The 15732-nt window shown below is 34.6% G+C and overlaps 1 protein-coding gene across 1 annotated transcript in view; it reads right to left on the bottom strand.

Annotated features, from left to right (window-relative positions):
• Positions 1 to 15732, bottom strand: part of LOC114328271 (protein gooseberry-like) — a 118135-nt gene that overhangs the window by 46141 nt on the left and 56262 nt on the right. The window contains exons 2-3 of the mRNA XM_050647381.1: positions 12488 to 12660; positions 2388 to 2613 (exon numbers count right to left, since the gene is read on the bottom strand). Of these exons, the coding sequence (XP_050503338.1) occupies positions 2388 to 2613; positions 12488 to 12660 (399 nt within the window). The remainder of the gene's footprint in view (positions 1 to 2387; positions 2614 to 12487; positions 12661 to 15732) is intronic.

Raw genomic sequence — 15732 nt, 5'->3', positions numbered from 1 at the left:
TAACATTCTAGTTCGTAGATGAATACTAATATCACGATTACAAAATAATTTTTTCATTTTTATAAAAGTAGACCTGGCAATTTCAATACGTCTTTTTATCTCGTGATTTTGGTCACCTGTTTCATTGATAAGAGTTCCCAAGTATTTGTATTCGTTTACTTTTTCAAGTTGGGTACCGTTTATTGTGATACTAGTGTCATTTATTGGATTCTTACTGAAGGTCATATATTTGGTTTTTTTGACGTTCATCCTTATGCCGTAGTTATTACATATCTCATTCATACTTTCAACTAGATGTTGTAGATCTTCCGCTGTTCTTGCCATTATCACAGTATCGTCAGCATATCGAATGTGATTGATAACTTCTCCATTGACTATTATCCCTTCGTTTGCATATGAGAGAGCTTCTTGGCATATTTGTTCGCTGTAGATATTAAACAAGAGCGGTGACAATATACAACCCTGTCGTACACCTCTACGTATTTCTATTTCGTCCGATGTTTGGTCTTCTATTTTTATATTAGCTCGCTGATTCCAGAACAGATTTAATATTATTTGTATGTCTCTGGTGTCAATGTTCTTACTCTCCAGGATTTCTTTGAGTTTACTGTGGCGTACTTTGTCAAAGGCCTTTTCAAAGTCTATAAAGCAGGCGTGTACCTCTTGGTTAACATCTAGGCATCTCTGTGTTAGAACGTTCAGGGCAAAGAGAGCATCCCTTGTACCTAATCCTTTTCTGAATCCCATCTGTGTATAAACCCTTTAAAACATTACTAATCTCTCAAAAAAGCCGAAAGATGTGCCGTTAGATGAAGTTCATTCTTGACCAGCTACAAAATAACGATATCATTTTACTCTGTGTAGGATGTATCTGAAGTTCAACTAGTTTGTTTTCGGAGACCCCTATCAAAGGGTATGATAATTTTGTTATCTCTCGTGTTCATTTATATTTTTATCTTTTGTTCTCTTCGCCTATTTTTACTTTATTTTTTTCTCATCTAAATAGGGTATATCTAAATGTGGTCCGAAGTCAATCCAGAGTGAATTCCAACGTTATTCTCAAGTTAGCTCAGTCTATCTCACGTTTTGCCTAGATTGGCAAGCAAGTTTCCCCTCAGCTAAGTGTGGAATTCCCTTGTATTCAAGAGTTGACTACATAGGTTAACGTCCAATTGATCTGTTTTACGGTTAACTTAGAAACGCCCAGTATATCATTTTAATTTTTACACGAAATCATTATTTTGTGAAGTCCAACCACCTCTATATTGACTAACCATTAGGTTCAAGTGTACTTACCCGTAATAAACTTTTTAACAAATTACTGCTTGAAGTAGTAGAACTACCCACCTCGCAATTTTAACTAAAGATCGGTCATTTTTGTCTGCAAATATAGTAACTAAGCTTTAAAAGATTTTCCGAAAGATATACCCTTAGATGAAGTTCATGTTTGACCACTCACAACATAACGGTATTTTCTATTTAAATATTTCGCTATCAATTTTATTTTATTGGAAAATAAATAATAAATAATTTTTATTTACTTCCGAAAAATCACTTCCATTTCCGCCCTCTCCAAAAAGTTGGAAGCAAGTAACGCCACGCAACTCTCTCTCTCAGCAATTTTCACCGTTTTGTAAGTTAACTTCTCGTCTAATAGTAAATTTTTCATTCTCTCTCATTTAAAATATTACAAGAGCAAAGTAGTTTTATCAAGTTAAGTGTTTTTTCATAATTTTCATGTTTACAAATAAATTAGTACATAGTACATCAAATAAAATTCAGTGCAGTGTATAATTTCACGTCCACAAGAAAAGAAAACAGAACCAGTCGCCTACACACCGCAAAATCCTGTAAACTGTAAGTACGTACAATAATTTACTCAAATTCGACAGGTCGTCACGAGGGTTTGAGGCTCTAGTTTTTCCCCTACTCCTCTCAAAGGGTAAGATATTTTTGATACGTTTCGTGCGTTTCTATCCTTTGTTTTCTTCGCCTATTTTCGGTACAAATGTAGTCCGAAATCAATCCAGAGTATATTCCAACGTTATTCCCAAGTTATCAGCAGTTAAGATAACTGTCTGGAACTGTTAATGAATTCAGTTTTCTACTATCAAAACAAACCTGATCAGTATTTTTTTCGGAACTAACCAGAAAGGAGAGGACCATAAACGTTTCCACGACAAAAAGAATGTATTCGATATTTCACTATAGAATATGCCTATTATACAGCTGTCTAGGAAAGACAAATAACGTTGGTGCCACAATCGACAAGAAACTAAATACTCAAGACCTAGCAGAGAATCCTAATGTGTGTTCTTTTACGTATTACGTTAAAAATATAATTTTTCTGCATTTATCTTTATTTAATAATATCTTGAAAAACTTACCGTCTCCTTCATAATCTCCTTTTCCTCTTAACAATCTAGATATCGCAGAAACACTTGGAGCTGTACTTCTATCGCATATGCCTTCCTTCACCAACCGGTCTCTAATTTCCCAGCTGAAAATGGACGGGTTTTCTCGTTTATATTGTTCTATTCTGCTTTCCACCTCTGGAGTAGCCACTCGAGGCTTGGAACCGCCTATAACACCAGGACGAATAGAACCGGTCTCCTGGAAAAGAAGATTGCTAAATAAAATTCATAAATTTCTTATAATGTTAATTCAGAATTATAAAATGACTTATACGGTACTAAAAGAGGGTGGAGGTGGAATTGTACAACTGAAGGAAGATTGGACCAAAGATAATCTAGTATTCAGCGCCAAAAAAGTAAAGGTACTAAAATTATTGGAATTAAAGATTAAAAATGAAGTAGAAATAATTTACATTGTGTTGCGCGCTAGCTTTCTTTCACTTTATCTCTGATATACCGAGTTTTTGACAGCTGGCAACCCTAATTTGCGGCCATTTTTTCACAAGAAACCTTATATCATCGTATTCGAAAAAACATTAGTTTGAATTTGGTATAAAAAACATCCATCTACGTCATGAACTAATTTTTTTTTTCAAACTATCTATTAATTTAATTAAAACTGTTTGCGGCTACTTTTTGACTGGCAACCTATTATCAATTGATTCTCCTATTCGGAAATTTGTATAAAAATATGATCTTAAGGGCATAGGCTCAAAAATTCGCGCCAATGTGTTTTAAATGCATTTTCTGAGAAAACTAATATTATAGTATTTTTAAAACATTTAAACGCAAAATAAAAGACTGCATTATTACCGAGGGCTAAAAGTCCCTGAAAACTTCTACAATGTTTATTTTAATAAGTACAGAGGTGAAAACATAAAGAAAATTTAGTGTGATTTTTAATTTCAAATATCTTTTATTGTGCGTTTAAATTTTTCAAAAATACTTATTAGTCTTCTCAGGATTAAAAAAAAATGAATGCTTTTAAAAGATTATGAACGTATTGATTCTTGTGGGATCTTAGACTATATTATTTTGATATGATTCTAAATTTAATAACATAAAAATATACATAAATAAGATATTGGTATATACCAATATACCATATAAATAAGTTCCAGCAAACCATTATATAATAAATCTTTACCAAGTTAGGTACTTACTTTTTGCAACAGTGGCGGATCTAGAAATGTGCCTTGGGGGGAACTTCCAATGAAACACCAACCAAAATGCATAGAAAAGATAAACCCAAACTACACAAAGGATATAAATAATAACTTATATCCATTAAATTCCCTTAATTTTCCGAGCTATCGAGTTTGTTGGGTTGAATTTGTCTGTCTATGGTGTAAGTTTTTTCTTAGGAGGGGGAGTTACCTCTATCTCCCTGTAGATCCGTCACTGTTTTACAAAGAACTGATTAAAAATCCAAATCGAACTCAGCACGCATAATCTGCATCAAATATTCGTTGATTTTCTTTACATACACAGGTGTTTCCATGGGAATAAACCATTGAAATCACCATAAAATACATTTTATGTCGCATAACAAACGACTACTTGTGTATTCGATAATAAGTACTCCACATTCGCCACTTTTTATGGTTGGAGTTGGTGCTGCTGATAAAAATAATAATTAACAAAATTTACGAGCATCGGCCGTCACGGATCCCGTGATGCAATAATAGCCGTACTGAGAAACCATTCCGAAGTGGAAATAAAATGGAGAAATTCCTAGAAGATCTCAAATGATCCATATTCAATTCACCAACTCATGAACCGAACACGTTACGATGCGATGCTGTGAAATCCGAAACGTTTATTCAGTTTACAAATGCAATTTAATTATATAATCTTCCGATTTTAATGCCACTTTTATTCGATTTTGTTTATACCTACAGTGAGTTCGACATACACTGTTATTCAAGAAAAATAGTACCTACCAAAATTAAGACAGCTATGAAATTGCTATTCTTTACACCAGAAACGATTTCTCCTTCCTACACCTATATCTTTCCTTTCATATAAGAAAATTAAACAGACTATTAAAAAAAGAAACTATTGTTATGTATTCCAGACAGAGTAGTTTCCTTTTTTTTTATTAGTCAGTTCTTATTGGTTCGTTTCAATACCTCGCCATTGGTGATTATCTGCAAATATGATTCATATATGTTCCTATACCCAAAGCTCAAAAGCTCGTATTTTCTTCAAATTATCCTTCTATCATAGACACTAATGATTACATGACATAATATAGCATTGCCTATTTCTAATATGGACGAAAGTATTACGGAATGTACAACAAGGAGTAAAAAGCTGAAGGTAAGGTATAGAAATCTGCAGAGAAGGTATTCCGAAAGGAGCATTATTTGCCGACAATCTACTGCTGCTTAAAAAAAAATGAAAAAGAACTTCAGAACAGTTTGGAAATATGGAAAGAAGTATTTACCGAAAATGGAATGAAGATAAATCTCAACAAAACAAAAGCTATGCAGATAGGAGAAACAAGATAAGAGCTTTTATACCATTCTGTTTATACCAATGGAAGAAGAAGAGACATCAACACCAGAATTGACCATAGACCAGAAATTGCAAAATATAACAAACGCCATAGAAAGCGCCGCAGCGGAAACGATAGGGAAACAAAAGAATAACAAGAAGAAAAACCAGTGGTTTGACCAGGAGTGCGAACAAAGCTTACAGCAGAAAGCAATCAAGAGGCTGGAGCTACTAACGCGACCTACAGAAGAGAACAGGGAAGACTACAACAGAGTAAGGACTCAAACGAGAAGACTTTTGAGAAGAAAAAAGAAACAGTACCTAGAAGCACTAATACAGCAACTCGAGGAGGAACATAGAACCGGTCAGTCTAGACAGTTTTATAGGGACATAAAAACAATGACGGGCAACACGATCAACAGCCCAAGATTTATAAAAGACGATGCAGGACAATTGCTCACTGACGACGAAGAGATAAGCCGCCAATGGAGAAAGTATTTTGAGCAACTCTTAAATACAGAAAACCCCACAACGACAGGGCAACAAAGACAGTACCAGTTAGCCGAACCTGAAATACCAGGGCCCACACTAGCTGAAGTAAAGTCCGCAATTTCGTCCCTAAAAAACCATAAAGCCCCAGGCCCAGACGGCATACAGGCGGAACTACTAAAAAAAGGGGGAGACAAACTACATCTTGAGATATATCATCTTATAAGAGAAGTCTGAGAAAGAGAAGAAATACCGAAACACTGGCATGAAAGCCATATAATACCTATTCACAAGAAGGGAGACAAACAAAAATGGGTCGGAACTATAGAGGAATATCGTTAATTAATACAACATACAAGATTATATCCATAATACTGTTTAGAAGATTAACTCCATACGCAGAGGAAATAATAGGCGACTACCAAAGCGGATTCAGACCGGGAAGGTCGACTATAGACCAGATCTTCGTCCTACGCCAGGTGTTGGAAAAAAACTGGGAATTCAACCGCGATGTACACCAAATCTTCGTGGACTTCAAACAAGCTTACGATTCTGTTAGCAGAGAAGCATTGTGGGAGACTACGGTAGAAATGGGAGTACCTGGAAAACTGGTACGATTAGCAAAGGTGAGCACGGAGAACGCTTCCGCACGAATCAGAGTCGGCAGCAACACGTCGGAGGAATTCCTCATTGACACCGGACTTAGACAAGGAGATCCTCTCGCCCCCCTGCTGTTTAACTTCGCACTGGAACATGCAGTAAGGAAAGCTCAGCCACAACTGACAAACGGATTTGCCGCCCAAGGATCAAAAATACTATTAGCCTTTGCGGATGACGTGGACACAATTGCACAATCCACCAGAGATGCAAAAGAAGTTTTCACCCTATTCGAGAACGGAGCCAAGGAAGTTGGTCTTAAGGTCAACGAGGACAAGACCAAGTACATGGTGGTTACGAAGAATCCAAGACCAAGGGTTAGACAAAACGTAACAATTAATGAATACAATTTTGAAGTCGTCAAAGAATTTAAGTACTTGGGAGCGATCATAACATCTGAAAATAACTATGAAAAGGACGTGGCAGCCAGGATTATTGCAGGAAACAGGGCATATTACTCGTTAAGGACCCTACTTAAATCAAAAATACTCTCAAGACCAGCAAAAATAAGAGTATATAAGACAATAATTCGTCCCACAATAACGTATGGAAGCGAAACCTGGACTCTGAATCAGCGGGAAACAACAAAATTACTGGTACTTGAAAGAAAGATACTGCGGACTATCTATTGGCCTTGCAGAGAAGAGACAACAGGAGAATGGAGAAGAAGACACAATGATGAACTCCAGACAATATACGGAGATGAAAACATAGTACGCTACATTAAATCAAACAGAATACGATGGGCGGGTCACGTACTAAGATCAAGTGACGAAAGACTTCTAAACGCCACATTCTGGAAAAGGCCCGATGGAAAAAGGTCAGTTGGTCGCCCAAGAAAGAGATGGAAGGACGCAGTAGCCAGCGATCTACGCAAAATGGGAGTACAGCAATGGGAAATAGCTGCTCAGGACCGACAACAATGGAGGGAAATAGTAAACGCGGCCAAGACTCACATAGAGTTGTATAGCCAAATGATGATGATGATGATGTTTATACCTACAGCTAGTTCGACATGCAGTACCTATTATTCAAAATAAAATAGTAGGTACCAAAATTAAGACATATTTTATTCCATTGCGCATGTAACTATTTCTGTTATAATCTCATGAAACGAAAACACATTTAAAGCTTTAAAATGGCAATTTATGAATGTTAATTTACTAATTTGTTGGTTAGAAAACCATAAAATAAATAAGATTATTTAATTTTTAAGAAAGAAGGTTGTTTATGCACACTTCCAAAAAAAAAGGTGATGTAGAATTATGAGAACACTGGAGAAGAATAATACCGCTGTAATGTTCCATAAATAAAACATTAGCGTTTATTATACATCAGACAATCAACAACGTAATTGATAAAACTCTCAGAAATAAACAAGCAGGTTTCAGAAAGGGAAGATCCTGTGTCGACCAAATTTCGACGGCAAGCATCATAGAGGAAACTAAAGTGAAGAACGCAACCTTAATAATGACTTTTATAGACTTTACCAAAGCCTTTGACAGTATAAAACATACAGTCCTATGGAAAAATCTTAAATGTAAATAGAACACCGCCTGAGGTCATCAAAATAATCAAAATGATGTACTTTCATCAAACAACATGTCAAGTATTACATCAAAGGGCAAATGACGTAAAATTAAAAAATAAATGTAGGTTGAACAAGTTTGCATACTGTCACCACCGCTCTTTAACATATGGCTTAATCACATACTGGAAAAAACAATGAAAAGAAAAAATGGAATCCCTTGGAATTACCTTCAGAATAAGAAACTAGCAGATATGGAATATGCAGATGATATGTACTTGGTACCTAACACACACAATAGATAACGTGAAGAACATGATAAGGAACCTGGAGGAAAAGTCGGCTGAAGTTGGTCTTACAATCAGCACTAATAAGACAGTAGAGATGACAGTAGGAATAATTAAAAATGACAAACTATATATATACATCCATCAAGAAAAAATAAATCAGGTTAAAGAATTCTGCTACCTAGGTAGTATAATTAGTGCAAAAGATGGAGTCCAAACAGACAATAAACCCAAATTTGGAAAAGCACGGCCAACCTTTGGAAGCCTCTCAAACATATGGATAAACACAGATCAGCCAAAACACGAAAATAAGGATATTTAATAGTAACATAAAATCAGCACTATTATATGGGAGTGAGACATGGATAATGACAGAAGGAAATGCAAGAAAAATCCAAGAACAACAGTAAATAGAAAAAGATGGAACTGGTTGGGTCACACATTGAGGAAAGAAAATACAGACATAACAAAACAAGCACTAAAATGGAATGTAATAGAAGAAAGAAACAGAGGACGACCGACCAAAACATGACTACTAAAGCTTGAAAAAAACCAGTGGAGACCAACAGAGTCAAAACCTGTGAAAACCAAAACATGAAGAAGCACGATTGAAGATGACTACTAAAACCTGAGAAAAACCTGTGGAGAAAAAACATATTGCCAGAAATAAACAGAAATGGAGAAGCTTCGTAGATGTCTTATGCTTATGCTCCTTCACAGAATAGCAGGATTGGATATACATATATTGCGCATTTATGGTTCCCTGAGTTTAAGTGGTGTTGTGCTGCGAAATTATATCAATATGTTCACGCATATTGTTGTTTTATTTCAAGCCCAGTTTATGTCAAATCAAAATATATCAAAACTTATAAACAAAATTAACAAAAATGTCTTATACTTCACAAAATATTGACTCGGTTAACTATAAATTAATACCAGTGGCGCACAACACCCCTACAAGCGACACTATATATACACGAAATTTTCGATTTTCTAAACCTGACTGAATTGAAAATTGGGCCACATCCCATCTTAAAGAATAGGAAAAGACTCGTCCATCCATATGTCATATCTCCATTTTGGTCCAAGGGTGTGGATTTTACGGCCCTTCCCATTTAGAGTCTGTTTTTCGTTCTCGTCCCCAAAACTCCCAAAAATTTCAAAAACTTAAGCCCGACCTTTGCGGCTTCTGATAGCACAGATCATTACCTTTCCAACGCATGTTTAATTTTGAAAATCGGTTATACCATTCAAAAGTTATCGAGCTCAGAAGTATGACTCAATTTTTATTTAAAAAAGGGAAAATGTTTGTGGATATGTATGTATGTATGTATGTATGTATGTGTGTGGAAAAGTTACACCGATCTGAATTTTTTTTCTGTGTTTCAAGAGGGTGTGAGGGCCGATTCAGAACCGGTCTAATTTTTGACTTCTGACTACCGGTAAGCCAGCTAGAGGACTAGATAGATACAAAATAGCATATTTTTTGGGCGTATATATCTTGGGTTCAAGGAGAGACAGGAAAACCGCAAATACACCAAATTAATAGGGATGAGTTAAGATTTCAAACGGTGCTTAAGCGATCAACCTGAGACATACACACTGCTCACCATAGCCGAAAAACTGAAAAATTAAACGTTGAAAATTTTGGTTTTTCGACAATTACTCAAAATTTCAACCTAAGAATTGCGTCAATAACTGAGCGTTTGTAGGAGGACTCAGGACGCGTCTAACGGTGTATATCTCATATCTGGGAAAATTCGAATTTTTTAGTTATAGGCTTCATAAGTATAATCAAATCTATTTCTTATGGGAAAAACCGTTTTTCAAGCTCAATAATTCCTGTAATACGTTCAGTTATCATACTTGATCTTGGATGCATCAGATATTACTTGTCAATACGTTTTAAACTCATATTTAGTGATCAACATCAGTCAGCCGTTCAGAAGTTATAGAGCTCCAAAAGTATAATTAGTCCAGGAACTGAAACTTTTCACTTCGCAATTTTTACAGAATGGATCGATTTGCTTGAAAATTTGAGAATAAGTAGTGGAGAGTCTAAGGATCAAAATCTGTATGATTCCGAAAGACGCTTTTACCATGGGGTGGTTGCCACCCCGTCTCGAGGGTGGAAATTTTTTATTATATTTTGACCGCAAATGTTGGTAAAAACATTAATTGTAAGCAAAAAATGTTTTATATTTTTTTGATAAAATTAATAGTTTTCGATTTATTGGTTATCGAAATTTAGTTTATATCGAAAAAATCAATGTTATTAATCAATCATGGTTTATGTACTTGTAGTGGTTACGATGCTAGTTTGATTGGGCAATCCGAGTTCATTTGCCGGCCATAATTACATAATTATTAGGATGGCTGGGATATGAACTCGGATTGTCTTATCACTGGTGTCGTAAGTTCTAGATCATTTGGGAGAGATTGCGACCAAGGTTCTCGTTCTCAAAACTACCAAAAATTTCAAAAATATTAGTTCGACCTTTGCGGCTTCTGCTAGTACTGATCATTACCTTTCCAACGCACATCTAATTTTGAAAATTACCAGAGAACGACAGTTCTCGCCAGTGGCGCACAACCCCTACATGCGACACTATATAATATTATATACACGAAATTTTCGATTTTCTAAACCTGACTGAATTGAAAATTGAGCCAAATCCCATCTTAAAGTTTAGGAAAAGACTCCTAGATCCATATATTACTTCTTCATTTTGGTCCAAGTCTGTGGATTTTACGGCTTTTCCTATTTAGGGTCTGTTTTTCGTTCTCGTCCCCAAAACTCCCAAAAATTTCAAAAACTTTCCAACGCATGTTTAATTTTGAAAATCGGTTATACCGTTTAAAAGTTAGCGAGCTCAGAATTAGAACTCAATTTTTATTTAAAAAGGGGAAAATGTTTGTGGATATGTACATATGTATGTATGTATGTATGTATGTATGTGGAAAAGTTACACCGATCTGAATTTTTTTTCAGTGTTTCAAGAGGGTGTGAGGGCCGATTCAGAACCGGTGCAATTTTTGACTTCTGACTACCCGTAAGCCAGCTATAGTGCTAGGTAGATACAAAATGGTAAATTTTTTGGGCGTATATATCTTAGGTTCAAGGAGAGACAGGAAAATCGCAAATAAACCACATCAATAGGGTTGAGTTAGGTTTTCAAACGTTGACTAAGCGATCAAGCTCAGACGTACACACGGCTCAGTATAGCCAAAAAATTGAAAAACTAAACTTTGAAAATTTTGGTTTTTCGACAATTTCTCAAAATTTCAACCTACGAATTGCGCTAATAACTGAGCGTTTGTAGAAGGACTCTAGGCTAATCTAACGTTGTTTACCTCATATCCGGGAAAATTAGAAATATTAAGTTATACGCTTCATAAGTATGATCAAATCTATTTCCTATGGGGAAAAACAGTTCAAGCTCAATAATTTCTGTAACAACTTTAGTTTTCATACTTGAACTCAGATGCATCAGATACTACTTGTCAATACGTTTCAAACTCATGTTTAGTGATCAAAATCGGTTAAGCCGTTTAGAAGTCTTAAGTTAGAAATGTATAATCCAATTAACTATTATTCCCGAAATGGTTTATGTAGTTGTAGTGGTTACGACGCTAAATTTGATCTGTAACGGATAATCTAAGTTCATTTACCGGCCATCCCAATATTTTTATTTATTCTATTTCGACTAGAAAAAAAATCTAGTATACATTCGATGGTCACTAGATCATTTGGGAGATAATGCGACAAAGGTGACCATTTATAAAGCTTGACGTGTAATCGAGAAAAATTGCATTCAACTTCATACATTTAATTTGTATATAACTTGAAAAACTCCTGATACAAGAATAAAAAACCGCTAAACGCCGTAAAAATGAGTGGCGCATACAATATTCCAGCTACAAAAGATCTGATATGAAAATTACGTGGCGCGAAAATGTATTTTCATTTTGATGCAAAACAAAATTCTAGTTTTATTTTAAAAGGTTTTTCCATAATATTTGCTAAATTTGAAGTAAACGCGCCACAAAAGAGTAAATTTGATACAGTTTGAATTTTGAAACTCTTTTGTGGCGCGTTTACTTCAAATTTAGCAAATATTATGGAAAAATCTTTTAAAATAAAACTAGAATTTTGTTTTGCATCAAAATGAAAATACATTTTCGCGCCACGTAATTTTCATATCAGATCTTTTGTAGCTGGAATATTGTATGCGCCACTCATTTTTACGGCGTTTAGCGGTTTTTTATTCTTGTATTGTATTATTATTTAATATTACTACTAACTATTAATAACCACGGCATAGCATAAGGACCAGAAGATAACAACGTGTTAATGAAACTAAAAACAAAAAAATCCAGGAAAAAATAATATACGGAGCACAATTTGCAAAATAAACAACAGAATCCAAGGAAAACCACATAATTTATAATGAAACTGGATATCAAATGAGTTTTAGAAGAAATAGTGAAATAAATCGCTGGTAGATCATGTCTTAATAACACTTCGTTATAAAGAAAAAATTAATACATTATTCCAAATAATATTGAATTAAAAAATACAGAATGTTATAAAATGATATTATTATGCTCACCTGATATCTATTCAAAATTTTGCTGACACAGCCGTGTGACACCCTCAGTTGTCGTGAAATAACACAAGGTCTTACACCCGCTGCAGCCATTTCTACTATTTTCAGCCTTATGTGATTTGGAAGTGGTCTCCCGTTAATGAAAACACCCCCTAGTTGATTAACTCTTCCTTGTCCTAAAACAAAAGGAGAATAATTAGTAAACAATAGGACGAAAAAAAGATATCTTGTTATTCTTGTTAATCAATTGGCATATTATTCTGTTATTTTAATGGTGAATATGTAATAGATTTTGCCTGGTTGCACCAACAAATCTTAAGCTCCAGCTTAGCCCAGCTCAGCTAATAGATTTTCATGACAATTTCAAGTTGCATGATAATTTTCTATTCTTATCCACGTGAATCTATGTGGCAATATATTTTGACAAGCTGAAAATTGATCTAGGACTCAATGGTGCAACGCTTGTAAGGTGAGCTTAAGGCACGTCTTAAGTTTAAAATCTGTTGGTGCAACCAGGCATTAAACCCCTTAAATCGATAATAGAGATCAATGGGATACTTTTTGTTCATCATTTTTATCAGCAATCTGAAAAATCTTTTGTGTATACCCAAAATGGTTTTAGCGCCTGCTGTAAAGCATCTTTTGGGTAGGCCGAGGCCACTGTCAGACATATTCTTTTTGTGGTGTTTCTGTAGGTACCTTTTTAACCCCGTGAATGGAATTAATTGTTAATAAAATTATTCAATCCCCCCAAAAAAAAATTAAATAAAGACGTCGCTGGAATTGCGGAATTCTTCAATAGTTAGCTCTCCAATATAATGTTATACTATAGTATAGACTTATAGACTATAGACCAAAGCCAAATAGCGAAAGAGGAACAAGCAGGAAGAAACCTAGAAATCTATAGTAACCAGCAATATATCATTGTTCTCATTATCTTTGTGTTTCTTGCAAAATCAAATATCAGTAGTATGTAAAGACCTTATACAAAGACCATCCTAACCTTCTGATATATATAAGTTATGCTTTCAAAATCAAATATAAAAGGATTTTTCGTTATTTACTCTGTAACACTTTCTAATCATAATGAACTTCTTTATTTATAGAGTAACTTTGTAGCACAAAATAAGTGAATGAATTGCACTCTAGCAATGGCTCTTTCAACAAAAACTAATCGTATTTTACATATTAGATAATTTAAAACAGTAGTTATACCTTTAGGCAAGATTAATGAAATTGTTCAAAATTCATGGGTGTAGCTACAGCACTAATGGCATCTTAATTGCTGTGTGGAGACCTAGAATAATTAATTTTTTGCTAGAAGTGGATCATTACCGAATACGAAAGAATTAAGTCATTAAAAGATTAATAGGTGGTGAGAAAAATGTGCCAGAAATTGGGGGTTTTAAAATATGAACTTTTTTCACAATAAGGTGTGAGCATATGGACCTGATGTTTTTTTTGTGATATCCTGATATAGTGGACCAAAAATGTTACCTATAGCCTATAGGTATCGCTATATCAACGATTATGCCATTGGAGTACATTTTTTACATAAAACCTATATAAAGCGTGCTTAAACATTGAAATATGTTGGTACGTGGTTTTGGTAAATGACTTATATGTTGTCCACGCACGCAAGTTAGGAAATTGTTTCAAAATTTGCTTATTTGATGTAATCAAATCTTGAAACAAATGATTATTGATCTTAGTAATGAGTAAGTTTTTTTGCGTCTTTCAATATTTGGTCGATTTGCTCATAGACTTTTTCGTTTTCCTTATCTTTACTTTGGGTAGTAGGCGCATAAATTTGCAAGATATAGGTACAGTGGAACCTCGATAAGTCGGCCCCCGATAACCCGGAAGTCCGGCTAACCCGGACCGATTTTCATCAGACAAACATTTCAACAATAAAAATGTATGTATTATGTTAAAACATTTTATCTGTAGCCACTTCTGGAATGTCTTAAAAATATCGAGTTTCATTGATAAAACTTCCTTTGACCATAATATAATATTTGAGAGATAATGGGTATTTGTGTAATTTAAACTATAGGATAGTAAAAATGACTCATGCACACGATTGAGAGCACCTCATTATCTCTGGCTATCACAAACAACATGCATGTGTTATTCCTTTATTTATTTTCAACTGTCTTTAAAAAAATGTTTTTTAAACAATGGTCTTTTAAACAATGAAAGAGTCACTGTTTTTAAATTACATAACATCATTCAGATGGAAGACCAGACGAAATGGACACAACCGAAACTGAGTTCTTTTACCTAGAAATGAACAATACTCTATATTGTCTATACTAAACTCATATAACTATAGGTAATTTCGATGTGTACTGTGCATATATTATATTTCATGTTATTTTAATTATAATGGACTTTATCTATAAGTATGCCGTATTTTATTAATTTTTACCATGCTCTCCGGCTATCCCGGACTTTCAATAACCCGGATCGGCCGCGGTCCCGATTAATCCAAGTTATCGAGGTTCCACTGTACAAATTAATGTTAGTGGTTTGTATTTGTAGCATTATTGTTCTCTCTGAAAGAGGAGTATAGCGAACGTCTGAATAACTTGTGGTTTTGTTTACCAAAATTCCAACTTGGTGTGAATGTGTCTGGTGATTGTCGCTTACAGAATCATAAAGTGTACATTTGTTTGTTGCACATTCTACATTCTTCATTACCATGCCATCTGATTTCACAAACACCAAGGATGTCGATGTTCATTCTTTTAATTTCTTTTACCACATTGTGCAACTCATCAGCATGATAAAGACTAGACATTTAAAATTTCCGGAAAAATTGGGGGCAGGAAAAAAACCTGTTTTTTCCTGAAAATAACAGGAAAAAATGGAAAAATACGGAAAAATTGACATTTGTTACAATTACTAAACAAATTCTGCATCCCGTATCAAAATCGATAAATTTAGTAGATCGATAAATCGATAGATCTATATTATCAGAAGTGCCTTTGTCTTTAAGTAGGTATATAAAAGACACAATATTAAAAAATATTTCCCAAGTTAACCAAACTAGTTCTTTTATCGAAAGCTTGCTAAAATATGTATGTTGAAAAACGCTACGAATTTTGTTCTGATTCACTTTGCAGCCTCTTGATGCTCGCTTTAAAGAAGAATAATTGAATGAAGACCAACTAATGGAAGCCATAGACTTCATATCTGAAATGGCTTGTTCACTAAGGCCCGATCTTTTCACCTCCGAATAACTA

Source organism: Diabrotica virgifera, chromosome 3 (genome assembly GCF_917563875.1).
Source record: "Diabrotica virgifera virgifera chromosome 3, PGI_DIABVI_V3a".
In the NCBI taxonomy this organism is placed as follows: domain Eukaryota; kingdom Metazoa; phylum Arthropoda; class Insecta; order Coleoptera; family Chrysomelidae; genus Diabrotica; species Diabrotica virgifera.
The sequence above is the reverse complement of the archived record's forward strand: the minus strand, read 5'-3'. Positions and strand labels throughout refer to the sequence as shown.